General features: G+C 39.2%; 1 protein-coding gene across 4 annotated transcripts; it reads right to left on the reverse strand.

Annotated features, from left to right (window-relative positions):
• Positions 1-6,640: 6,640 nt before the first annotated feature.
• Positions 6,641-26,232, reverse strand: LOC116272833 (killer cell lectin-like receptor subfamily G member 1). Of its 4 annotated transcripts, XM_031661662.1 has the most exons (6): positions 26,029-26,232; positions 23,615-23,719; positions 20,740-20,799; positions 8,841-8,884; positions 8,364-8,464; positions 6,641-8,049 (listed from the first exon to the last, which is right to left on the reverse strand). In XM_031661662.1, the coding sequence occupies exons 1-6, from the start codon at positions 26,108-26,110 to the stop codon at positions 7,938-7,940; spliced, it is 504 nt and encodes a 167-aa protein (XP_031517522.1). In that variant the 5' UTR covers positions 26,111-26,232; the 3' UTR covers positions 6,641-7,937. The 4 variants fall into 4 exon arrangements, with proteins under 4 accessions (XP_031517522.1, XP_031517521.1, XP_031517524.1 ...); XM_031661661.1 differs by lacking the exon at positions 8,841-8,884 and having other exon boundaries at positions 20,630-20,799; positions 26,029-26,226; XM_031661664.1 differs by lacking the exons at positions 8,841-8,884; positions 26,029-26,232 and adding an exon at positions 25,832-26,022 and having other exon boundaries at positions 20,630-20,799.
• Between the last annotated feature and the right edge of the window lie 1,441 nt (positions 26,233-27,673).

Raw genomic sequence — 27,673 nt, forward strand, 5'->3', positions numbered from 1 at the left:
TTATTATGTTGAGGTATGTCTTTGTATACCCAATTTTTTAGCGTTTTTATCATGAAAGGATGTTGAATTTTATCAAATGCTTTTTTGGCATCAATTGAAAAAATCCTATGGTTTTTGTCCTTCATTCTGTTGATATGATGTATCACATTGATTGATATGTGTATGTTGAACTATCCTTGCATCCCTGGGATAAATCCCATTTTGTCATAATGGCACGATCTCGGCTCACTGCAACCTCCACCTCCCTGGTTCAAGCAATTCTCCTGTCTCAGCTTCCCGGGTAGCTGGGATTACAGGTGCCCACCACCATGCCTGGCTAATTTTTGTATTTCTAGTAGAGATGAAGTTTCACCATGTTAGTCAGGCTGGTCTTGAACTCCTGACCTTTGGATCTGCCCACCTTGGCCTCCCTGTTTGAAATTTTTTTAATGTGTCTTTGGTTTTGTATCAGGGTAATACTGGCCTCATAGAATGAGTTTGGAAGCATTCCCTCCTCTTCTATTTTTTAAAATAGTTTGAGGGCTGGGCACGGTGGTTTGCACCTGTAATACCAGCACTTTGGGAGGCTGAGGCAAGTGGATCACTTGCAGTCAAGATTTCAAGACCAGTCTGGCCAACATAGCAAAACCCCATCTCTACTAAAAATGAAAAAATTAGCCAGGTGTGGTGATGCACACCTGTAATCCCAGCTACACAGGAGGCTGAGGCATGAGGAATCACTTGAGCCCAGCAGGCAGAGGTTGCTGTGAGCCAAGACTGTGCCACTGCACTCCAGCCTGGGCAACAAAGTAAGACACTGTCTGAAAATAAAATAAAATAAAATAAAATAAAATAAAATAAAATAAAATAGGATTGGTATTAGTTCTTCTTTAAATGTTTGGGAAATTTCAGCAGTGAAGCCATTCGGTCCTGGGCTTTATTTTACTGGGAGACATTTTGTTACAGCTTCAACCTTATTACTCATTGTTGATCTGTTCAAGTTTTGGATTTCTTCATGGTTCAGTCTTGATAGGTTGTATCTGTCTAGGAATTTATCCATTTCTTCTAGGTTTTTCAATTTAATGGCATATAGTTGCTTGCAGTAGCCTCTAATCATCCTTTGAATTTCTGCCGCGTTAGTTGTAATGTCCCCTTTTTTTAACCTCTGATTTTACTCATTTAGATCATCTCTCTTTTTTTCTTAAGTAATATGGCTAAAGGTTTGCTGATTTTATCTTTTAGAAAAACCAACTTGTGGTTTCACTGATCTTTTGTATCTTTTTTCATGTCAATTTCATTTACTTCTCCTCTGATCTTTATTATTTCTTCTACTAATTTTGGGTTTGGTTTGCTCTTGCTTTTCTAGTTCTTTAAGATGCATTGTTAAGTTGTTTATTTGAGGCATTTTTACTTTTTCGATGTAGGCAGTTTTAGGTATAAACTTTCCTCTCAGTACTGCTTTCACTGTGTCCCATAGATTTTGGTATTATGTTCCCATTATCATTTGTTTTCAGAAGTTTTTTATCTTCCTTCTTAATTTCTTCATTGGCTCACCTGTCATTCAGTAGCATATTTTTAATTTCCATGTGTTTATATAGTTTTCAAAGTTCCTCTTGTTACTGACTTCTAGTTTTTTTTCCATTGTAGTCAGAGAAGATACTTAACATGATTTCAATTTTTTTGAACTTTTAAAGACTTGTTTTGTGGCCAAATACATGATCTGTCCTTGAGAATGATCCATATGCTAAGGAGAAGAATGCATACTCTGCAGCCATTAGATGAAATGTTCTGTAAATATCTATTAGATCCATTTGGTCTATAGGACAGATTAAGTCTGATGTTTCTTTATTGATGTTCTGTCTTGATGACATCTCTAATGCTGAGAGTGGGGTGTTGAAGTCTTTCAGCTATTACTGCGTTGGGGTCTATCTCTTTCTTCAGCTCTAATATTTGCTTTATATATCTGGGTGCTCCAGTGTCAGGTGCATATTTCTTTACAATTAATTGTTATATCCTCTTGCTGAATTGACACCTTTATCATAAGGTCAAAGAGACCTTGTCTCTTTTTACAGTTTTTGTCTTGAAATCTATTTTATCTGACATAAATATAGCCAGTCCTGCTCTTTTTTGGTCTCCATTGGCATGGAGCATCTTTTTCCATCCCTTTGTTTTCAGTCTATGTGTGTTTTTATACCTGAAATGTGTTTCTTGTAGGTGACAGATCGTTGGGTCTTGTTTTTTTATCCATTCAGCCACTCTATGTCTTTTGATTGGAGAGTTTAGTTCACTTACATTCAATATTGTTATTGATAAAACCTACTCCTGCCATTTTGTTATATGTATTCTTGTTGTTTTGCGATCTTCTCTTCCTTCTTTCATTCCTTCCTGTTTTTCTCTTAGTGAAGGTGATTTCTTCTGGTGGTATGTTTTGATTTCTTGCTTTTTACTTTTTGTGTATCTGTTGTATGTTTTTTGATTTGAGGTTACCATAAGGCTTGCAAATAATATCTTATAACCCATTATTTTAAACTGATGACAACTTAACACTGATTGACTAAACAAAAAAGCAAAGAGAAAACTAATAAAAACTCTACACTTTAACTTCATGCCACCACTTTTGAACTTTTTGTTGTTCCTGTTTATGTTCTTGTACTGTCTATGTCTTAAAAAGTTGTGGCAGTTATTAATTTTTTGGTTAATCTTTTAGACTTTCTACTCAAGATATGAGTAGTTTATGCATCACAATTACAGTGTTACAATATTCTGTTTGTCTGTGTACTTCCTATTACCAGTGAGTTTTGTGCCTTCAGATGATTTCTTATTGCACCTTATGTTCTTTTCTTTCAGATTGAAGAACTCCCTTTAGCATTTCTTATACAACCTGTCTAGTGTTGACTAAATCCCTCTGCTTTTGTTTGTTTGGGAAAATCATTACTTCTCCTTCATGCTTGAAGGATGTTTTCACTAAATACATTACTCTAGGGTAAAAGTTTTTTTCCCTTCGGCACTTTAAATATGTCATGCCACTCTCTCCTGACCTGTAAGGTTTCCACTGAGAAGTTTGCTGTCAGACAAACTTCTCCTTTGTATGGAACTCCTTTGTATGTTATTTGTTTCTTTTTTTCTTGCTGCTTTTATGATACTTTCTTTATCCTTGACCTTTGGAAGTTCAATTATTAAAGGTAGGCTTATTCGAGTTAAGTCTACTTGGTGTTCTATAACCTTCTTGTGCTTGAATATTGATATCTTTCTCTGGGTTTGGAGAGTTCCCTGTTATTATCCTTTTGCTTTCTACCCTGATCTCTGTCTGTACCCCCTATTTAAGGTCAATAACATTTAGATTTGGCCTTTTGAGGCTATTTTCTCCATCTTGTAGGCATGCTTCATTCTTTTCTGTTTTTTCTGTTGTCTCCTCTGACAGCATATTTTCAAACGACCTGTCTTTGAGCTCACTAATTCCTTCTGACTGATCAATTCTGCTGTTGAGAGACTCTGATGCATTTTTCAGTAGGTTAATTGAATTTTTCAGCTCTAGAATTTCTGCTTGATTTTTCAAAATTATTTTTGTTAAATTTTTGCTCTCTTTGTTAAATTTTTCTGATAGGATTCTGAATTCCTTCTCTATGTTGTTGATGTGGTTTGGCTGTGCCCCCACCCCAAATCTCATCTTGAATTGTAGCTCCCACAATTCCCACATGTTGTGGGAGGGAGCTGGTGGGAGGCAATTGAAATATGGGGGTGGGTCTTTCCCATGCTATTCTCTTTATAGTGAATAAGTCTCACGAAATCTGATGGTCTTATGAAGGGAAGTTTCCCTGCACAAGTTCTCTTCTCTTGTCTGTTGCCATGTGAGATGTGCCTTTCACCTTCCACTGTAATTGCGAGGCCTCTCCAGTCATGCAGAACTGTGAGTCCATTAAACCTCTTTTTTTTTTTTTCTTTTTTTTTGGTAAATTGCCCAGTCTCAGGTATGTCTTTATCAGCAGCAAGTAAACAGACTAATACAATTGTCTTGAATTTCATCGAACTTCCTCTAAACAGCTATTTCACATACTCTGTCTGAATGGTCACATAGCTCTGCATTCTGGCATTGGTCATTGGTGCCTTATTTAGTTCATTTGGTGACATCATGTTTTCCTTGATTGTCTTGATGCTTGTGGATGTTTATTCATGTCTGGGCATTAAAGAGTTAGGTTTTTATTATAGTCTTTGCAGTCTGGGCTTGTTTGTACCCATCCTTCTTGGGAAAACTCTCCAGTCCTTCAAAGGGAAGTGTGATCTAAATCTTTGGTCACTGCAGCTACATCTGCATTAGGAAGCACCACAAACCCAGTAACACTGTGACTCTTGCAGACTCATAGAAGTACCACCTTGGTGGTCTTGGGGGTGATACAGGAGAATTTACTAGATTACTAGGCAGAGCCTCTTGTTATCTTCCATTGCTTTTCCCCAAAGAAACAGGGTCTCTCTCTCCATACTAAGCTATCTGGAGCTAGGGGAACAGTGACACAAGTACCCTTGTGGCCACCACCACTTGGAGTGCACTAGGTCAGACCTGAAGCCAGCATAGCACTGGGTCTCACCCAAGGCTTGTGGTAACCACTACCTGGCTATCACTGAAAGCCAAGGCCCAAGGGCCCTTCAGTAAGCTTATGGTGAATGTTGCCAGGCCTGGGTCTCTATCTTCAGGGCAATGGGCTCTCTCCCCTGTGACCCAGGGCAGGTCCAGAAATGCTATCCAGGAGCCTGGAATCGAGGACCCCAGGTGCTTACTTGGTGCTCTATTCCACTGTAGCCAAGCTAATACCTAAGCTGCAAGACAAAGTCCCCATTAGTCTTAGGTTAAATCTCTCCTTATCTACGTCCAAACTCCCTCTCATTTCCTCAAGCAGAAGGAGTCTCTCCTCATGGCTACCATAGCTAAGAATGTGCTGGATCACACCAAAAGCCAGCATGACACTGGATCTCACCCAATACCTATGGCAAATACTGCCTGGGTACTGCTGCTGATTATTCAGGGCCAAAGGGCTCTTTAGTCAGCAGGTGATGAATCCTGCCTGGACTGAGTCCTTCCTTTCAAGGCAGCATGTTGCTTCTGGTCCAGAGTGTGTCTTAAAATATCATCCAGAAACTAGGTCCCAGAATAGAGACCTTACGACTCTGCGTGGTGGTGCCCTATCCTTCTCTAGCTGAGCTGTATCCAAATTGCAAGGCAAAGTCCTCTTTAGTCTTCCATCTCCTCTCCTCAAGTGGAAGGAAGGAGTCTCTCCCAGAGCTGCAAGTGCCACTGCCTGGGGTTGGAGGAGGGGTTACACAAGCACTCCCTTGGCTACCCAGCTGGGGTCTCATTAGGTCACGTTCCCTCCAAGTCCACTGGCTCTGAGCCCAGCATAGCACCAGGACTTGCCCAGGAATTGTGGTCCTTGTAGCCTAGATTGCCTTTGAGGTTTATTTAGGATCCCAGAGTGCTGTAGCCTGCAGTGGTGGGACTAGCAGAAACTCAGGTTCCGACCACTGGGATGGGCCATTCCCCTGTGGCTAGGGATGGTCTAAATGCTCCCTCTGTGGGCAATGGCTAAATTCTGTCCCACGTTGCTATCTGCTTTGACAGGGCAGCACTGAGTTCCACTGCAAAGTCCCATAGTCACTGCACTCTTCCTCCCCGAAACACAGACTCTCTCTCCACCCCACACTGTGCTGCTGGGAGATGGGGAAGGGGTGGCACTGGCAAATCAAGACTGTCTCTCCTGCCCTCATCAGTGCCTCTTTTGTTGATTTGATGTTAAAACCAGGTACTGTGACTGCTCATCTGATTTTTGGTTCTTACAAGGGTGCTTTCTTGTGCGGATAATTGTTTCATTTGTATTCCTACAGGGGAAAAATCGGTGGAGGCTTCTTGCTCCGCCTCCTTCTGTGTGTTCCTGGATTTTCTTCATTTTAATTTTTGTGACTGCTCTGTTATAATCTTTAATAAATGTCTTATTCCAAACACTGAATGTCCCAGATATGTTTAATGTATAATGTCCATCAAAGGAGTCCGCTGTGCAATGTAAGTGCTAATCAAAACAACTGTTCATTTCTAGTTTTACCAAACTTTATTTCACTAGGTAAGGTACAAGAATTGAGTTACTGACTGACCCCAGCCCTTCATAAATAAGTCTAAGGAATAAATAAGCAACCAGGAAGTAAACTGTTACTTCTCTTGTAACAACCTTAAGGGAGACAAAGCAATGAAGAACCACACCCAGTTCTGATAATAGGTGGATAAATCCTTATAAAAGGCCTGAACCCTAGTCACAGAGGAGGTCTGCACACATCCTGCCTGCTCAGGTGAGAATTTAAGACCCGGCTGTAGTTCTCCTTTTCTTCTCTTTCAACAAGTAAATGAAATTGTCCACCCTGCAGTAGCCAAGCCATGGCCCACATGGAATCGCTCTCATTACATCCTTAATGAAGTGAGAGTCACTACCGTCATATCCGTAACTCAGGGACACTTCCTGCACCAGAACCAAAGGAAAGAGATCACTAGGAGACAGGAGCTTGTTTCCACGACTTCCTTCTATGAGCACTGTATCCAGATTAACTGGCCCTTTGCCTTTTTAGAGTTAGCTACTGAAGACTCATACTGGTGAGTTAGGGAGGATTAGGATATACTGTTTTTCTCATCTTTAATTCCTCTAATTTACGGGCTAACAGAAATAACTAGAATGAACAGTTTTCATTTTTTTTTTACTCATCCATTTATTTATTTATCACTGAATGTAAGCACCATCTTAGGTATTTGGGATACAGTGGTAGATAAGATACAGTCCGTGTTTTAAAAAAAAAAAAAAAAAAAACACAACTATGAAAGATAAAGACAAAAAGATTACAATCCAGGATCACCAACACTTCAGAATTATGGTCTATTTTGTTACTGTACCTTCTCTCCTTATGTATGTCCAAACTCTACTAAGGAGAAATAATAAAGTTTTTCTTATTTTTGAGGCCTTAGTACCTAAGATAATCTGGTGATCCAACCACATAAAGTGTTTCTGTAAACTTTCCTCTATGAAAATGCCTTCTCGAATTGACTGCTATCTTGAAATTAAAATGCAGGTCAAACAGTCACAGAATGGAAAAGATACAATCACACATTGCTTAATTCAACCACATCTATGTATACTCAGGAAACAAACAAAATCAATTAGGACCGGATTTTTGCATTAAGTGTGAAGATCTGAGAAGGGGGAAGTACCACCTTGCCCTCACTCACTTCCCACAATTTATATTCTCACATTAGCATTATTTATTTATTTTCTTTTTAGAGATGGTGTCTTGCTCTATCTCCCAGGCTGGAGTGCAGTGGGGCAATCATACCTCACTGCAGCCTCAAACTCCTGGGCTCAAGCCACCCTCCCACCACAGCTGCCCAAATAGCTAGGACTACAGGTACACACCACCATGCCAGCTAGGTTTATTCTTTAGAACAAAGCTTGATTTGCAAAGAGTCACTGTTAGGATAAAAATATACCATCAGGGATCAGTAATGTACTAGAGGAGTACAGCAATAACATACTTATCTACTACATAAGCAACAGTATATATTGGCATAGATTTTATCAGATTAGCTCAGAATATAATATGAAAAAGGTATATTTTTGACAGAGATGGTTGGGATGGGGATGAGAGTGGCAGCATTAGTTGCCATACTGAGAAATACAAAAAACAAACTTATCTATTTCAAAAATTTGCTTATATCTGGTCTTTAAATTGTTCACATAATATCTAAATAGTCTCAAAGAGAATCCATCAGTTAGGCATCAATCCCCAGGAGGTTGTCTTGCATCTAATGCCATATCTGAGCAAGTTCAGTATTTGCTAACTACATACTCATGGCTTTCCCAACAGCCAGTGGCCAGCTCCCTCCTTTTAGGGATACATGACAGATCTGAGGGTCAGGACAGAGTGGTCATCCATCAAGGTCTGACCTTCTTACACACCCATTGTAAAGGAACTTCACAGCTTGAAGCTTGAAGACTATTTTTGTTGATGGCACCGCATGTCTGCACCAAGCTATTAGAATAAATCCTGTAAGAAATCAGAAAAGTCAATCACTTGAGGCCGTATGCACAGAAAAGGAGTTGAAAGGCAAATTCTTTCTCCCTATTCAGGCAGAAGAATTAAAATTATTCATTAGCCTCTCTTTAAAATGTTATCACCTTTTTTTACTTTTATTTTTTGCCCTTACCCATTGTTCATTCCCTTCCTTGTTCCCTATTTCCTCTCCTTTTCACTTTTTCCTCTCCTCTCCATCTGCTCTTCTTAATCTATTCCCCAAGTATCATAATTTGGCTTTCCTTTTTCTTCTCTCTCTTTCTTGGCACTCCTTTGAAGCCCCTTACCTTGAGAAGTTTAGAGGTGATCCATCTTCCCACCTCCAGCCAGAATTGTTCCTCAGACCAACCCAGTGAAAGGCCTCACTGAGGAAATCTTGGAGCAGGCTCTAAGAGAAAGGTTGAAAACCAAAAACGAGACCTAGTGTCACAGTCAAACAACTATTCCTTTCCGTGTTGGATTCCTAATACTAAGTTAAGTAATTAATTAAAAGACAAACTAGCATGCTTTACACCCTCCATCACCACCACTCTTAAGGACTGAATGCTTCCTAAAATCAGTATGTTGACCCCCAACCCCTAATGTGATGATACCTGCTGGTGGAGCCTTTAACAAGTAATTAGGTATAGACAAGGCCATGAGGGTGGGGCCTCCGTGATGCAATTAGTGTCCTTACAAGAGGAAGAAGAGACCAAAGCACTCTCTCTGCCAAGTGAGGATACAACAAAAAGGCAACCATGTGCAAGCCAGAAGTAGGTCCTCACCAGAAGCCAGAGAACCTTGATGTTGGATTTTCCAGCCTTCAGAACTGAGAGAGAGAAACATCTGTTGTTTAAGCCATCCAGTCTATGGTATTTTGTTACAGCAGCCCAAGATAAGACAACTATTCACTCTAAATAACTAATTTCTCATTTAACATCTAATTCTAAAGATGTGTTAACTGTAGAGAGGAGCAGCATCCTAGAATTGACCTTTCTATCCATATCTGGATTCTTATAATGTAGCAAATAAGATAATATTACATCTCTACCTTCCACTGCAATTTTCTCCTTAATTAAAGGGAGCACCTGACAGGTATTCAGATTATTTCAAAAGAAAGAAGCTCCACATTTGCTGCAGAAGTGGTCATCTTTCCCATCCTTAAATATGTAAATTATGATTAAACCTATAGCAATATTCTTGGTTTTTTTCCAAAGTCTTATTTTCCATGTCCTTGTCAATCTTGTATATGGCAAGAAGAAAACAATTCTTAAGGGAATAAGTTTAAGGTAAAGGTATATCGGCTACACCACTTATGTGTGCCATGTTACCCAACAGAACAGAGATAAAAGATCCTTCGATCTGCAAAGTCTGACATTCAAATAAAGAAGTTTATATCCTAAGAGAATTGCCTCTATAAATGAAATAAAATAAAATATTAAAGATTAAAATAGATTAAAATAAAAGGTTAAAAAGATAATCCAAGGTAATTCTGTTGTGGGATTTAGTGTTGGTGTAATTAACAATTACACGTTCAATATTTTCTAATGACAGCTTAATTGGTCAAACACCTTTGGAATAAAATATTCTTTTTTATCTAGAAACTACTAAGAAAGCAACACAATTTCAACTGCCTATGGTGATTATTATACCACCAGATGTCCCATTTTGATGTTGTTTTTATTCCACTCCTGAAAGATGATTGCTGAAGAGTAAGAATTTATGGGCTCTGCTCTTAACTGTCTCTCTTTGCCTACTTGGACCCTGCATGAGCACAAATAGAGTTGCTCTTCTAAAGTTAAGAGAAGGTCAGGCACAGTGGCTCATGCCTGTGATCCCAGCACTTAGGGAGGCCGAAGTGAGTGGATCACTTGAGGTCAGAAGTTTGAGACCAGCCTGGTGAATGTGGTACAAAACTCCCGTCTCTACTAAAAATAAAAAAGTAAAAAAAAAATTAGGCATGGTGATGGGTGCCTGTAATCCCAGCTACTTGGGAGACTGAAGCATGAGAATTGCTTGAACCCAGGAGGCAGAGATTGCAGTAAGCCGAGATAGCACCACTGCATTTCAGCCTTGGTGACGGAGTGAGACTCTATCTCAAAAAAAACAAAATAAAATAAAGTTAAGAGAGGCAAAAAGCCTCTTTGCACTTCTAGTAAAGACACTACAGGAGAGAAAAGGAATCTTTTGTGCTATTTCTCATGGTCAGAATAACCTCTATTTTCTCTTCACTGGGTTTCAGTCCTGTTTCCATTCAGGACATGACTGTGGTGGTTCCTAGACGAAGCATTTGAAAAATGAGTATGACTTGTTTATCAGTGCTTTTCTTCCCAAATAATCTATGCCTTATGATGACTTTGTTCTCTCAGAACCCAGTATCCTGAAAACAATTATCTCTTACATTTGTATTGCACTCTAAGGTTTGCAAAATCCCTCTGCGTTCATTCCCAACATCATTTGAAATACTACATACACAGTGTGGCATTCAGGAAAACAAAACAGAAACAAAATTCTGGAGGCTCCTAGCTCCCTCCTTCTATCTGAAGATGAGCAGGTGGTTTACTCTGGCTGAGCTTCAACTTCTTTATGAGCGTTTAGCTTAGATATTTTCCAGGATTCTTTCCAGTTATGAAATTCTTGACAATCTTGGAAAGTAGGCAACTATTATTATCCTCACCTTTAGAGATGAGAAGACGAGGTCATGTGGGTGAAAGAATTCATCCAAGAATTGGATCCTTATCAAATAATCATCCAAGTTTTCTCTCCCAGTGCTAAACTTTTCATCACTCTGTGCCCCTTATTAATGTCCTCCAGTGGTCTCACTTTTCACACAGAATAAAATCTAAAATCCTTATAATGTACACACAGTCCTACATAATCTAGCCCCTGCTAACCATTTACTCACTTCCTAGGTGCCAGCCACATGAGCCTTCTTTCTGTTCCTTTCACATGCCAAGGTCATTCTTGCTTTAGGGTCTTTGCATAGCTTTTCCCTCTGCCTGGACTATCTTTCCTGAGACTTCTACATGGCTGTCAATCAGGTCTAGATATCAACTCAAATGTTCCCTCCCGAAAGAGGCCTTCCTTAACTAACCAATCTAAAATAGTATTCACATTTACTATAACATCATACTGTTTCATTTTCTTTAAAGCACATATCACCATATTCATTTATTTAGTTTTGTCTGTCTCTGCCAAAGACAATGAAAGCACATGTAACATGTATGCAATGTGTAATGATCAGAGCAGGGTAAGTAGTCTATCGCTTCAAACATTTACCATTTCTTTGTGTTGGGAACATTCAAAATCCTCTCTTCTAGCTATTTGAAAATATACAATACATGGTTGTTAACTCTAGTTACCCTGCAGTGCTGTAGAGCAAGGGTCCCCAACCTCTAGGCCATGGACAGTACCAATCTGTGGCCTGTTAGGAACCGGGCTGCAGAGCAGGAGGTGAGTGGCTGGGCGAGCCAGCATTACCGCCTGTGCTCTGCCTCCTGTCAGATCAGCGGATCAGCGGCAGCACTGGATTCTCATAGGAGTACAAACCCTATCATGAACTGCGCATGGGAGGGATCTAGGTTGCCTGCTCCTTATGAGAATCTAATGCCTGATGATCTGAGGTGGAACAGTTTCATCCTGAAACCACCCCCCCCCGCAAAAGGTCCATGGAAACATTGTCTTCCACGAAACAGGTCCCTCGTGCTAAAAATGTTGGAGACCACTGCAATAGAACACTAGAACTTATTTTGCCTATCTAGGGGTAATTTGTAGACTTTAACATAACTCTCCCTAACCTCCCCTTCCCCAGCCCTTCCCAGCTTCTTCTATCCTCTGTTCTGAGGTCAACTTTTTTTTAGTTTTCACATAAGCAAGAACATGCAGTGTTTAACTTTCTGTTCCTGGTTTATGTCACTTAACATGGTGTCCTCTAGTTCCATCCATTTTGCTATGAATGACAGGATTTCATTATTTTCTATGGCTGATTAGTATTCTAGTGTGTATACATACCACATTTTCTTTATTTCATTTTTTATTATTATACTTTAAGTTCTGAGGTACATGTGCAGAATGTGCAGGTTTGTTACATAGGTATACACGTGCCGTGGTGGATTACTGCACCCATCAGCCCGTCACCTACATTAGGTATTTCTCCTAATGCTATCCGTCCCCTAGCCCCCGACCCCCAAACAGACCCGGTGTGTGATGTTCCCCTCTCTGCGTCCATGTGTTCTCATTGTTCAACTCCTACTTATGAGTGAGAACATGCAGTGTTTGGTTTTCTGTTCTTCTGTTAGTTTTCTTTATCCATTTATTTGTTGTTGAACATTTAGGTGGATTTCATATCTTGGCTATTGTCAATATTGCTACAATATACATGAGAGTGAACATATCTCTTCAACATACTGATTTTATTTCCTTCAGATAAATACCCTATATATGTAATTATGTGTCAATTTAAAAAATGTTAATAACAAAATTAAATTTAAAATATCATTTTCCTTAAAAATAAATAAATAAAATAAAATGTAAACATCATAACAGCAACAACTCTTGACTACCATATCCCTAGCAGTTAGAAAAATACATAAAATTATACTCAATAAATGCAGACCAGGCATAGTGGCTCATGCCTACAATACCAGCAATTTGGGAGGCCAAGGTGAGAGGATTACTTGAGGCCAGGAGTTCAGAACCAGTCTGGACAACATCGTAATACTCTATCTTTACAAAAATTAAAAAATTTAGCCAACTGGTCATGGTGGCATGTGCTTGTAGCTTCAGCTACTTGGGAGGCAGAGGCAGGGAGGAGGATCACTTGAGCCTCAGAAGTTTGAGGCTGAAGTAAGCTATGATCATGCCATTGCTCTCCAGCCTGGGTAACAGAGTGAGATCCCATCTCTTTTTAAAAGAATTAGGTTTAATAAGTATTTATAGAAATAAAGAACACACAATCAGGTATTATGCTGCAGGAAGTTAAAACCCTCTGAACAGAAACTCTATATTTTTTACTTTCTCTCTGTAAAACTCTTAACTGTGCATGCTGGGGGTAAGGAGGTAGACAGGAGAGTGAATGAAGTATACGACAGATGAAATGACACTGTAATTTTCAACATAGCTTAAGATTTTTGCATTTCTTAACCAACTTGTTTAAAGAATTATTTAAATTAGGAAAAAAATGGATTTTTAAAAAATATTTTCACAAAATTGGTGTGGTAGTGATAGCCACAATCTAAAAGACTCAAAATTAAATGTTACTGCATTCACAGTATATAAAATTTGAGTATATGTGAATCAAAAATTATAAACTAAATATTTGAAAAAATAAATTAATTAAAATTAACAAAAGGAATAAAAGAGTAATTCCCAATTTCTCCGTTGGAATTATGAGAAAAATAGTCCATTTCTTTTTCTTTCATTTCAAGAGGAGGAATGGCAGCTAATGAAGCACAGAAATTGATAAAGATTTGCTCAGAAACTTCAATTAGAGTCTGAAGAGCTAGGATTGGGTAATGCCCACGTACAAACCCCAATCCTGTGCTCATTTACTACCCTCAAGACCCATATAATTCTATGTCACTTGATCAGTCAGTCCTTTTACAACTTCTCATTGGTGAGGCTAGATATTGAAAATGTTTATTATGGCACCTTCACTCGAAAATCTTCCACTTGGAAGAGGCCTTCAAAACCATAGTGCTAAAACCTATTCTATGTACTCATGGATGTGTGTGTGTGTGTGTGTGTGTGTATGAGTGAGAGAGAGAGAATATAGAAGCAGCATGAAAGTAGAAATTGTAGAAAGTATAACTGTAGAAACAGCATGAAAGTATAAATTAGTCTGCTGCAGTGGCTGACACCTGTAATTCCAGCACTTGGGGAAGTCAAGGCAGGAAAATCTCTTGAGCCCAGGAGTTCAAGATCAGCCTGGGCATCATGGCAAAACCCTGTTAATACAAAAAATATGAAAATTAGCCAGGCAAGGTGGCACATGTCTGTAGTCCCAGCTACTTGGGAGGTTGAGATATGAGATAAGAGGATCATCTGAGCCTGGGAGGTGGAGGTTGCAGTAAGATAAGATTGTGCCATTGCACTCCAGCCTGGGTGAGAGTCTCAAACAACAACAACAAAAGTATAGGTAAAGGTGGTGACTGAGAACTCTTGTCACCCAGAGAAGGTGTGAGCTAGAACACTTAGGTGTTATGTCACTTAGCGTTTGTAATGTTTGCTTATATTTTAGAAAAAATGCAAACCCTAAAAGCAAAGTGAAGATAAAATCCAAACAAACAAAATCAGGTGCACTTTTTCTTTTCTTTTCCTTTTTTGCTTTTTTAGTTCAACATTTATAACTTCCACACACACTTCTGTATGTAATATTTTTAACTGAAATTAAAATATCATTAAGGCACAAAGCATATCCCTTAAACTTCCAAATTAACATGGTTTGCAGAATGTATGTAAGTTATTTCAACCCATATTAAGAAAAACTAACAATACATTGAAACTATAAAATCATATCTTTTGATTAGCCAACTTAATTCTAGGGAATACAATGTAAATAAATGACCACAAGCAAAATGATTTCTATAAACATGCTCATAGCTCATGACAATTGAAAATTAGTAGAATTTTATCTAAGACTATGAAAAGATTTAAGCAATAGTGAAATGATGCAGAATGTGTAAAAATACTGTTTAAAACTAAAATAAAATCTGGTTAGGCCGGGCGCGGTGGCTCACGCCTGTAATCCCAGCACTTTGGGAGGCCGAGGCGGGCGGATCACAAGGTCAGGAGATCGAGACCACGGTGAAACCCCGTTTCTACTAAAAATACAAAAAATTAGCCGGGCGCGGTGGCGGGCGCCTGTAGTCCCAGCTACTCAGGAGGCTGAGGCAGGAGAATGGCGTGAACCCGGGAGGCGGAGCTTGCAGTGAGCCGAGATTGTGCCACTGCACTCCAGCGTGGGCAACAAAGCGAGACTCCGACTAAAAAAAAAAAAAAAAAAAAAAAAAAAAAAAATCTGGTTGCAATTTTTTATTACCTGGAATAATTTAATGCTTAGTAAAAACCAAGAATGAAATAATACTATTTGATAAAAGCAAAATACAAAATAACGGGTTCCAAAACGCCTAAAAACATAGCACAAAGGTATTTTTAGACAGTATAGCTCTGTTTTGTCCCACCAAACCCGTAGCTAAAATCATCCTGAAAGCAGCGACAGGGGAATTCCCACAAGGGAGACGATAAGTAGAACAGTGACCACCAGGAGCTAGAGGAGGGGAGTTATTGTTTAAGAGGTACAGACCTTCAGCTGGGGATGATGAAAAGGTTCTGGAGATGATGGTAGTGAAGGTTGTACAATAGGAACGTACTTAATGCCACCGAACTGTACACTTGAAAATGGTTAAAATAGTAAATTTTATGTTATGCATATTTTCCCACAATTTTTCAAGTTAAAAAAGAGTGGAAATATCCTAGCCTATCATGCCCATCCCTTGTTACGCAGTTCACACTAGCTGCTTAATCTGATTATAAAGAAGCGTGACAAAAGACACACATTACCAGACTGTGAAGACCTCCAGAGTAAAACAGTTCCCCTACCATCTACCCTGTTTCCAGCCATTTCTTTGAATCTTCTGACATATCATCTCAGATTTCCTCATAAACAAAATACTCAATTCAACAAGTCATAATTTACTCTGTGATGTAGCTTTTACTGAAATCGTGTCTTGGGACACAGAAGAGCAAAGTAAAAGTTATTTTTGGCTCTGGACTTTATATTGTTGTTTGAGATTTTTGTGTTTTTGAGACAGAGTATCACTCTGTCTCCCAGGCTGGAGTGCAGTGGCCTGATCTCGGCTCACTGCGACCTCTGCCTCCAGGGCTCAAGTGATTCTCCTGCCTCAGCCTCCTGAGTAGCTGGGATTATAGGCATGTGCCACCATGCCCGGCTAATTTTTGTATTTTTAGTATAGATGGGGTTTCACCATATTGCCCAGGTCTTGAACTTTGAACCTCAAATGATCCACCCGCCTTGGCCTCCCAAAGTGCTGGGATTACAGGCATGAGCCACGGCACCCCGCCAGTCTAGAAAGTTTTATCTTCACTTTGTACATGAGGAAACTGAGAGTCAAAAAGGTTAAGAAAGTTGCTGAAGTTCACACAGCTAGTAAGAAATACAGTAGAAGCATACTCATGACTGTCTGAGAGAAACCAAGCTGTTTTCATTACCCGATTAAAAATATACAGAAAAGTGACCATGTTACCGTAGTGTTTGTATTGCTGTACCCAAAGAAGGAAAACTTGGGTATTATTAGATGTAAATCCTAAATATGTGAGAAGCCCATGCCAGAAGTTCAGGGAATCCCAAGTTTAGGAAGACAGGTAAAGTTGAATGAGAGGTTGTTACAACAGTAAAGTTGGATCATATAATTCCAATTATGATAATGAGGAAGAGAGATATTATAGGGCAAGGAACATCAGAATAGATTTAAAGAAACCAAAGCAGTTTCACTGGGAACTCACTAATGAATACATACTTTAAAATAACATACCAATAACTACAAGGAATCACGGCTAACAACATCCAGGATGAACTGAGCTTGGTGGGGGGAAAATGGCAAGAAAAATCAAGAATTTGAATATATCCAAACATCTAAAGATATACTCAAAGGGCAAGAAGGAGTAAGGGCTGATGCTATAATGTTAACACAAAAATGAGAAAATAATAGAGCAATTTAATTTCCATTTTGTTTTTATTTTCTCTATCAAGAATAATCTTAAGGTCCCAGAGAGAAAAAAAAAGACAATAAGTAAGCATCTCACTATTTTAAATATATTTAAGCCTATAATCCCAGCACTTTGGGAGACCAAGGCGGGAGGATCACTTGAGCCCAGGAGTTCAAGACCACACTGGGCAACATAGTGAGACTTCATCACAATAAATAAATTTAAATCTCCACAGTCATACAATGTACATTCTGTATGTCAAATTCAAAAAAAATTTTAAATATGTATAGAAAAGAAACCAGAAGACAATTAGTAGAAAAAGTTATCTTGTTGAACATGTGCAAAATGGATTCTGGAAGTTGTCAAATACAATATTTCTATAAGTGACTTTGAAGGTGAGTTGATGTAGATTTTTTTTTTTTTTTTTTGAGACAAACTCTCACTCCATTGCCCAGGCTGGAGTGCAGTGCTGTGATCATGGCTAACTGCAGCCTTGACTTCCTGGGCTCAGGCAATTCTCCCACCTCAGCCTCCCGAGTAGCTGGGACCACAGGTGCATGCCACCACACCTAGCTAATTTCTGTATTTTTTTGTAGAGGCAGGGTCTTGCCATGTTGCCCAGGCTGGTCTTGAATTCTGGGTTCAGGCAATCCACCTGCCATGGCCTTGCAAAGTGCTAGGATTACAGGTGTGAGCCACCGTGCCCACTAGAGTAGAATTTAAAATTTGGCTCTGCCAGATTTGTAGCCTTAGACTTATACTCATTAATTCTCTGATTTTTTTTTTTTTTTTTTGAAACTGTCTCACTTTGCTGCCTAAGCTGGAGTGCAATGGTGCGGTCTCAGCTCACTGCAGCCTCCACCTCGTGGGTTCAAACGATTCGGGTGCCTCAGCCTCCCAAGAAGCTGGGATTACAGGTGCGCAACAGCATGCCCAGCTAATTTTTGCATTTGTAGCAGAGACGGGGTTTCACCATTGTAGCCAGGCTGCTCTTGAACTCCTGACCTCAAGTGATCCACCCACCTCAGTCTCTCAAAAGTGCTGGGATTACAGGTAGGAGCCACCACGCCCAGCCAATTCCTCTGAATTTTACTCATTCACCAACAAAATGGGGATGTGGAACTCTATTTTTCAGAATTGCTGTGACGATTAAGAATACTATACATAAAGGCCGGGCGTGGTGGCAGGCGCCTGTAACCCCATCTACTCGGAAGGCTAAAGAGGAGAATCGCTTGAACCCTGGAGACAGAGGTTGCATTGGGCCAAGATTGTGCCACTGCACTTCAGCCCGGGCAACAAGAGCAAAACTCCTTCTCAAAGAGGAAAAAAACCAAAAGAATACTATACATAAAACACCTGGCAAAAAGCAGGTGCTCAATCTACGGTAGCCTCTGTTATTATTGTACACTTTGCCGTAAGTGATCTAAGATAGGAGGTGAACTCTACTTAAGTATCTCAATGAAAGATGACCATTTAACAGCACGAGAGGGATATTTTCCATAGGCCTGTAGATTCTGCATACAGCAACTAAATCCTCTAGCACTTTCCACCAATGGAACGCCAGTTTGAAAAACTTCAGTTTTAACAGATCCATAGAGCTCTCTCTTTTTTATTTTTACTTTTTGCTCTTTTGGTAGTGGCTCAGACCCCAGTATGATACTAGAAACATTGTACATACCTCAAAATAGTATGTAAATCTTGCCCTGAGAACAAAAGAGCAGTAACACTAGAACAAGAGACGCAGCAGGTCAGGTAAAAGTCAATTCGGTTCTACAGAATCTGACAAAAGTCAGAGCAAGAAAAACAAAGCAGAGAATCAAGTAAGATTCCAGGGGAGTGTCAAAGGTCAAACTTATGACATCTAGCAGGGACATTCCACCCTCTCCAGCACTGGCCTGGCCCCACAGAGCCTTAAGAGAAAATAAACTCAATTTGGAAATGCAGTGAGTGTAACTCTCCTGGTTTTACTCAACAATGGTCTCAGGAATGGCGGCATGTAAGGAAACAAAGGAGGGACAAAATCCCTCTAATGATCCTGCCCTTCCTCTGCATACCTCAGAGAAACAGCAATATTGCCATTTTCCCAGATGTTCTGTGCCTTCATTCTTTCCCTCCTCACCTCTCATGATCACACTGTGAAATGTATAGTAGCTGCTACACCACAATTTTCTGTGGCAGTGTCTTGTGCTATGACTCACGACTCCTGTTTATGAGTTTTGCCCTCAATGTTTCAAATTCATGGCTCACTTCTGCTATTTACTTCAGTCAGCTCGAACCCTCAGAGTCACTATATCAGAATAAGAATAGGGGTTGCTACAAGGTCCAGAAAGCAAGGCTATTTTGCTGGAGGCCATAAAACTAAGATGGCATGTTTAATGAGTATGACTCAATGCATTCTGCCACCTCACTCAGAGAAGACTTAAAAAAAAAAAATGTTAGTCACATATGTGGAATGATTTAGAGTTTAGATTCTATGTGGAATTCCAAAGGAGTAAGTGTTTCTTTGACAGAAAACAAGAATCTGTATGCTTTATATAGGTAGCTGTATAGGTAGTTATAAAATTTAGGAACTATATGTTATCCCCAGCTGCTTTAGAGTAACCTCTGGATTTTTTCCAAGGTAAGTTAATATAGTTTAATTCTCAATAAACTGTTCTCTGTGACTAGATTCTACCCCAAAAAAGAAAACAGAAAACAATAGCAAAACACAAAAATCAGTATTAAATTAGTGCTAAAGACGAAACTAAGATTTCTTGTTTTCCTTATAGATGTTATTTATGTAGACAAATTAGAATTTGATTTTTATACTAGGCAACCTCAGGATGTCAATTCCTTGTGTTGCCTTGAGATGGTCTAGGACCAATAGCAAGTTCTTTTCCAAGAGATTGCTGGGTGGATAGGAAGGATCTGAGGGGCCTGAAGGAAGTGGAGGCCACCACACACACACACACACACAAACACATGTGCTTATATCCCAACTTTCTTGACACTGCAGTCTGGAACTTACTGGATTCCAGTGAATAAAGGGAAAACTTTTTAAAAGAAGGCATTTAAGCCCTTATCACAATCACTCTGTCCCTGTGATCTCTATCTTTCCCTCCCTCCCAAGTTCCACTATATAAGAATCTGCTGCCAGGCCTGGCACGGTGACTCACGCCTGTAATCCCAGCACTTTGGGAGGCTGAGGCGGGCAGATCACGAGGTCAGGAGAGCAAGACCATCCTGGCTAACATGGTGAAATCCCGTTTCTACAAAAATACAAAAAATTAGCCAGCGTGGTGGCGGGTGCCCGTAGTTCCAGCTACTTGGGAGGCTGAGGCAGGAGAATCACTTGAACCTGGGAGGCGGAGGTTGCCGTGAGCCGAGATCATGCCACTGTGCTCCAGCCTGGATGACAGAGGGAGACTCCGTCTCAGAAACAAACAAACAAACAAACAAAACCCAACAATCTGCTACCTTGTTGTTGGACCTGTATGTTTCCAGACCTAAGACTTCTTTTAACTAGAGCTGTATTTCAAGTCTAATTCCTCTCCAAAACACTCACCATCCTTCTGCCTCCTTGCCCCACATACACACTTACATGCTATGCAAGCATCTGGGTTGCTGTAACTGAGGTTTGTTGGAGCAGACAGCATAAGAGTAAAGAGTGGGGAAGGAGAGGGAAGAAGGCGGAAGTAGAGGAAGAGGAAAGAGAAGAAGAGGGAAGCGGAAGAATACAGTATCCCCCCCCAAATCACAGATTCCTTCTGTTCCTCAAAAGAGGATACATGATCCATTTAAATAGCAGCTAAGAAAAACAAAAGAAACAAAAACAAAACCCCTACATTTTCTACATGTTTGCATTTACCATTTCCTGTTTGTCCGTTATCATAAGGAGGTGTGAGTCTCTGGCTAGGCAGAATTTCAGACTAGAAATCCAGTCCTTTTTCTCCACTGAGAAATAATAACAATGGTTACCATATTTCATCCAGTGGTCTGGGCAGCTAGGACAGCTGGCACAAGTAGAGTACTTGGAGCCTAGGAAAGAAGAGGACCTGGTTCACATCTTCATGGACCACTCAGTCTTGGAAATGAAATGGGAGATAAAATGGAATATGGCAGTCCCAGGTCTTCCCTGCTCCACCACTTTTCAGATTAAGGGTTAGAGAAATGTGTAACAATGCATGGTCTCAATTTGAATACCTCATAATGTCCACCCTCATCATCTACTAAGTATGTATTCCACTACACAAGAATAGGACTATAACTGAAGGAGCAAAGAAGAAAATGTAGAACAATCTGCCTGAAAACTCTGGAGCAAGTACTTTACTTGTGCTAGAGATCTCTGTGCACATGTAATATACACACACCAGATAACTGTGTGCTTGTATGATATGCGTCTGTGTACTGTCTTTGCTCAGTGCATACATTGCATAATTGCATAATGTATATTACTTAAATCAGGCAGAATCATTCAGAATGCCCAACCAAAAATGCAGAAAAAAAAAAAAAGAAAGAAAGAAACTAGGAAAAGCAAACTTAACTAGAATGAAAGGTTTTGCTTTTTTATTATCACAGATGTAACTCTCACCGTTGAAAACTGGAAAAAAACACTTATACTTCAGCAAAAAGAACTTACGTTGATATTTTTTTAAAAGGATTTTCTGGCAGAGAAGCATAACAGGTGCTAAAGTGAAAAGTGATAGAATGTTCTAACCAAGATCTTTTAAATACGGAAGATCCGCATTCCTTTAAAATGGTTGGCTCATAGTTTTGTTAAGATGAAAGGAAACTGGCCAGGCATGGTGGCTCACTCCTGTAATACCAGCATTTTGGGAGGCCGAGGCAGGCGGCTCACATGAGTCCAGGAGTTCAAGACCAGCCTGGCCAACATGGTGAAACCTCATCTCTACTAAAAATACAAAAAAAATCAGCCGGGCATGGTGGCACCCGCCTGTAATTCCAGCTACTTAGGAGCTGAGACATGAGAATCACTTGAACCCAGGAGGCAGAGGTTGCAGTGAGCCAAGATCACACCACTGCACTCCAGCCTGGGCAACAGAGCAAGACATTGTCTCAAAAACAAACAATCAAAAATGAAAGGGAACTGAATATGCTTTCAAGGTAATTCCAACCAAGATTCCAAAATTCTACTGATTTTCTACTTCAGTTTCAATACTTAAACATATTTGCATAAACTCACCGTAAGCACAATTCTACAGTGAGCAAGTATGAGCCATTATATTCCATGAGCACATGTGTAGATATATAATTGCAGAATAGAATATATATCTACTCTAGATTTGGGAGTTACAAAGTGGGGAAAGTAGTACTTTTCATATAAATATTAGATAATTGTTCTCTAGGAAGACCTGGCATACAACCAATGTAAGTTTTGGAGATCAAGCTGTTAAATTGGCACCTTATAGATTTGTGCTTTTTCCATATGACTGTGACATTAGTCAGCCTGGATTAGAAATTCCCAACTTCCCTAGGAGTTCCTTTTTGTCAAAGGTCAGACTTGGATCTGAGGTAGAAACCCTGGAGCTAAACTCTTAAAATCCTAATAAATCGGCAGAGCGCAGTGGCTCACACCTGTAATCCCAGCACTTTGGGAGGCTGAGGAGGGCAGATCACGAAGTCAGGAGTTCGAGACCAGCCTGGCCAACATAGTGAAACTCCGTCTCTAATAAAAATACAAAAAATTAGCCAGGCATGGTGGCGGGTGCCTGTAATCCCAGCTACATGGGAGGCTGAAGCATGAGGATCGCTTGAACCTGGGAGGCAGAGGTTGCAGTGAGCCGAGATCACGCCATTGCACTCCAGCCCAGGTGACATTGTAAGCCTCTGTCTCAAAAAAAACTTTTTTTAATTAAAAAAAAAGAATCCTAATAAATCACTTCTGTATAATCTGTCACTATCATCCCCTAAAAACATAAACCTAAGCTAGGACTCTAGACTGTAAAACAATAAACTGAGAGCCCTCTAGATCACTAGATTTAAGGACTTAGAAGAACTAAACTTAGAAAAATTAGTTTCAGAAAATGTGAAAGCACCAGACTGGCAAAAAAAAAAAAAAAAAATCAGAATATGTTTAATTACATTATGATATATCTATATGTGAAAAGTTAAACATCATTAATATTAAAATTCAAGTATCACAATACACATGGCAGTACAAAAATGTTTCTGGCAACATAAAATTAAAAAGCAATATACAAAATTTTGAGCATACTATGATAAGAACTATTCTCAGCCTTGCATTAGAAGAAAGAAAGGTGGGAGAAATTTTAAAAGGACTTGATTGCAGTTCTATTAAGAAAATATGGTCAGGTACAGTGGCTCACACCTGTAATCCCAGCACTTTGGGAGGCCAAGAAGGGTGAATGCCTTGAGCCCAGGAGTTCAAGATCATTCTGGGCAACATGGTGAAATGCCTCTACAAAAATAATAATAATAATAATAATACAAAAATTAGCCAGGCATGGTGGTATGTGCCTGTGGTCCCAGCTATTTGAGAGGCTGAGGTGGATCACTTGAGCCTAAGGAGGACAAGGCTGCAGTGAGCTGTGATTGTACAGTGGCACAGGGTTCACTGGTATAGCAGCACACAAATCTATCACCCACAGCCTGGGTGACAGAGGGAGACCCTGTCTCAAAAAACAAAAAGAAAATACACACTGACACAAATGCACATGGTCAAAGATGAGGAGGCTATACCCAGGAAATAGTTGTATAAAGATGTCGATGTATTTTGTTTGAATTATTTTTTGATTTTTCAAAGCTCCTGCTATGTTATATTGCTTTTATAATGTAAAATGAAAGATTAATTTTGGTTTAAGTTTGCACTTACCCTGGCACAAGATCCACTGGTATAGCAGCACACTCATAAGAACTGCAGTCAGAAGCCCCAAAGCTATTGCCACAAGGCAAGAACAAGAAGGCCTGGAAGAGGAAGCTGCAACAACAGAGAATCAAAGCACAATCCTGAGTCAGAAGATAGGTTGAAAGAAAAGAGAAAGTCAGGGAAGGATACCGCATCTTAAAGCAATTTGGCCTAATGGAAACTGAGATCCAGGCCATAAAGTTTCCTTTTCTAGATGTATCAGGAACTTGCTCTAAAGTCAAAGGTAACCACTAACACCTGTATCAAATAACTTACTGTATTCATCAAGATAAAGAATGCTTTTTTCCTTTGAAATTGTGACTTACACTGTCTCATACTCAGGTGGTGAGAATACAAATTGGTGCCTCTTTGGAGGACAATTCGGCAATATCTACCAAAATGGCAAAGGCATTTACCCTTTGACCTAGAAATTTCTCCTTAAGAAATTTTTCCTACAGCTACTCACACGTGCAAAATGTCATATTTATTCGTGGCAGCAATATTTGTAGGAGGAGAAGACTGAATACAATCTACATTCTATCAGTAAAAGGCCTGTCAAATACATTTTTGATATATCCATAAAGTGAAGACTGGCTTTTTTTTTAACTGATATGGAATATTTTGTAAGATATATAGTCAAGACAAAGAAACGTTCTGCAGAACAGGGTATACAAATACCTCTGCAAGCACATCCAAGAATCTGATAACATTGTTTGCCTCTGGAATGGAAAAAAACATCAACCTAAACCTATGCTCTAAGCATAGGACACTACTTCACGTTAGCTATGTTGCACACAACCTAAATCTAAATTTCAAATTTGAAAAATGGAAGTATTTTCAGCACATCTTTATTTTAAAATCGAAGGTATCTCATAGTCCGATAGTGTAGAAATTACGTGTAACGAGCAAAACTCTATGAAGTAAGATGATATTTAAGTTCTAATTTTGATTCCTTTGTTTAATAACCTTGAATTAGGAAATTAAACTTGCCTGTTTGGGCTTCAATTTTCTGTTTACATTTTAGATAAATTATTCTATCTATGTGTGTATCTATGGAGTATTCTAAACTTCTTAAAGAAAAAAATGTATAATGAGAGATGCCTTCATAAAGAGAGAATTCTGCATAATAAGTATTTGGACTGATGAATCCAAAGGCATTAGATTTCTAGTAAAACTTTTACAAAGACATTTGCATCACAGGAGAACATTTAATGAAATACACAAACGTTCATTCTTGTGTTATGCTAAATTTAAAAAAGGTATCAAAGCATAATTGTATTTGTGTAACCACAAGCCAATTCAAGAAGTAAAATAAATTTTTTAAATTTACTTTAGGTGTATATTGAAAGTCTCTAAATAGTTCCAAGTAGGTTCCAATTTATCACCTAGTTGTGTGTGTGACCTTGAACATATACTTTGAGATATACATTACTTCTAACTTAATATTTCTATTCCTTAGAAATTAACACAGATATATTCAAAACTAGGAAAAGATTACACAAATAAAGATGTCCAATGCTGTATAATTTATAGTAATAGAAATAAGTCTAAATATCCCAAGTATACTAGAATGATTTAGCAAATTAAGGTAACATTCTCAAAAGACATTAAAAATTATAATAGTAAAACTATGTAGTAAAAAGAGAGAAAGCTTAGGGAACTACCCTAAAGAATATACCTCGTGGGAGTTTACTGCCTAAGATACAAAATCAAGGATTAATTTTGGCATTTGCACTATTACCTATCTGTCTCAGATAATGTTCTCTCGGGGCTCTATGTACAAATGGCTCTTTTGCCTTCAAATCCTCAGTCACAGAGACTATTCTCTGTAGTGTTCTTGATACTTTTTCTTCCCTGTTTCTTCCCTGTCACCATTCTAGTGCAACACTGAAGTTAAAAAAAAAAAAAAAAAAAAAAATCTAGATGTGTAAATCAGTTTCTTTCCTGACAAAACTCTTAGTATTATCCACCAGCAAAACTATTGGTGTCCTCCTCATTCCATAGTCAGAAAAACAGCCATACTTTTAAACAGCTGGTCCAAGGTTACTCCGAATATAGCTAAAGAGATAAAGTTCTCCCAACAAAGTTCCCGCTTTAGAGAGGAGCAAGAAGGAATAATGGCAATGCCCTAGGTTGGGTTTCTAAGATGCGATCAAAGAAGTGAATGGTTAGAAAAGGGTTTACCTGAGGCCTAAGATCAGATCGTGTACCATACACCAATTTTTCATATTCCAACTCTGGACTTTAAACTGAACCAAAAGTATTTCCTCAAATTATCCTCGATTCTTCTGCATCCTCTGCTTTAAACTTATTCTACGCCCCATTCATCCGTAGCCTACTGTCACTATGCATCGTCTTCCATGCTACCTTGGTTAACTCACATTTTTGCTGTGGTCCGTAGTCATTCTGGGCTTGGGTTGCCGTAGGCAACTCTAACATGGAATAAATAACACTGTCAGTCATCTTCAGCTAAGATCTTTCACATGCAGTTGAGAGAGTTAAATTATCGAAGTGTGAAGGGATATGTGTCAGTCAGGAAACAGCCCAATCTCTAAACTGCTAGCAGGAAACTTGACAAAAGCAGAAGTAATTTTTCAGGAAGTGATTCAAATTTGGGGACTGCCTATAGAAATTAATATTTTAAGTTGCTATTTTTTTGCCCCATGATACTCTAGATGCTCATTAAATAGATATTGAATTGATTCCCCACGTCACCTAATTCTGTTGAGCAAGGAAAAATTGCTCTCAAGTCCAGCAATTTCAGTTATGGAAACTAAAATAAAAGTGAGAGTGGTTACTAGCTATGAATTTCTCTGAGAATTTTTTCTCTGCTTTGTTTCCTTCTGAAAAATGTATGCCAAATGAGACTGATTTCATCATTTCTTGGAACTTTTGGGCAGTGATAAGCAATAATGAAACGGACTGTTGGGTGCATGCCTGGAATCATGGGAGAAATGGACTATTGCCCAGATATGTTTTGTGAATATGACATAACCACATCTTCCCCAAAACATTGTTCAAATTGTGCTATCATCTTTACCCTTCACAGTATCAGAAATTCCATTAAATTTTTTCTGTTGTCTTATTTTTACATGCAAAGATGACTAAAAAGAAGAGCAAAGTAAACAAATACATTCTAACATCTTAGTAATTTATTTTTAGTAGGTGAAAAGTTAATAAAAAGTTAAAGTAGGCCAGGCATGGTGGCTCATGCCTGTAATCTCGGTACTTTGGGAGACTGAGGCAGGTGAATCACCTGACGTCAGGAGTTCAAGACCAGCCTGGCCAACATGGTGAAACCCCGTCTCTACTAAAAATACAAAAAAATTAGCCAGGCATGGTGGTGGGCGCCTGTAATCGCAGTGACTCAGGAGGCTGAGACAGGCAAATCGCTTGAAACTGGAAAGCAGAGGTTGCAGTGAGCTGAGATCACACCATTGTACTCCAGCCTGGGCAACAAGAGTGAAACTCCATCTCTAAAAACAAACTTAAAGTAAGGAAAACAGAAAGGGTATTGGAACTCCTAAGAATGGATAAGATCATCAAGATAGACTGCATAAGGATAAAAGAAGAGAAACAGCGAGTGCATATTAATAAAAACAAATAAAAACAAAATTTCTGCCTCCAGTCATGACAGAATGGCATTAGACTTACTCTCCAATCAAAATATTACACATGGCAAAATACACGAGGCAGCTATTTTCAGGAACACACAGGCAGCACTGTGATCCTTGAGAGAATACAAAGGTGAGTGCTATGGTCACCCTAGCTTTCTATCTAGGACCACTTTCTAGTACAGAGCACAAAAATGAATCCTAAACAGAACAGCAGTCTTACTAAAATGAGGAGGCAGAGATTGGAGTTTTAAGCTGCTTAAATGGCTGGAATTTGCAGGGCAGGGTAATTCACAAGAGAGAGGCACCCTTAAGACTATGTAGGAATTCACCATACGTCTGTAGCTAAGTTCTAGGCTGCGCAGACATAGGACAAAACTCTGCAAGTCCAAGCTGAAATAGTTCCTGCAGG

This window comes from Papio anubis, unplaced genomic scaffold (genome assembly GCF_008728515.1).
Source record: "Papio anubis isolate 15944 unplaced genomic scaffold, Panubis1.0 scaffold219, whole genome shotgun sequence".
Classification (NCBI taxonomy): Eukaryota; Metazoa; Chordata; class Mammalia; order Primates; family Cercopithecidae; genus Papio; species Papio anubis.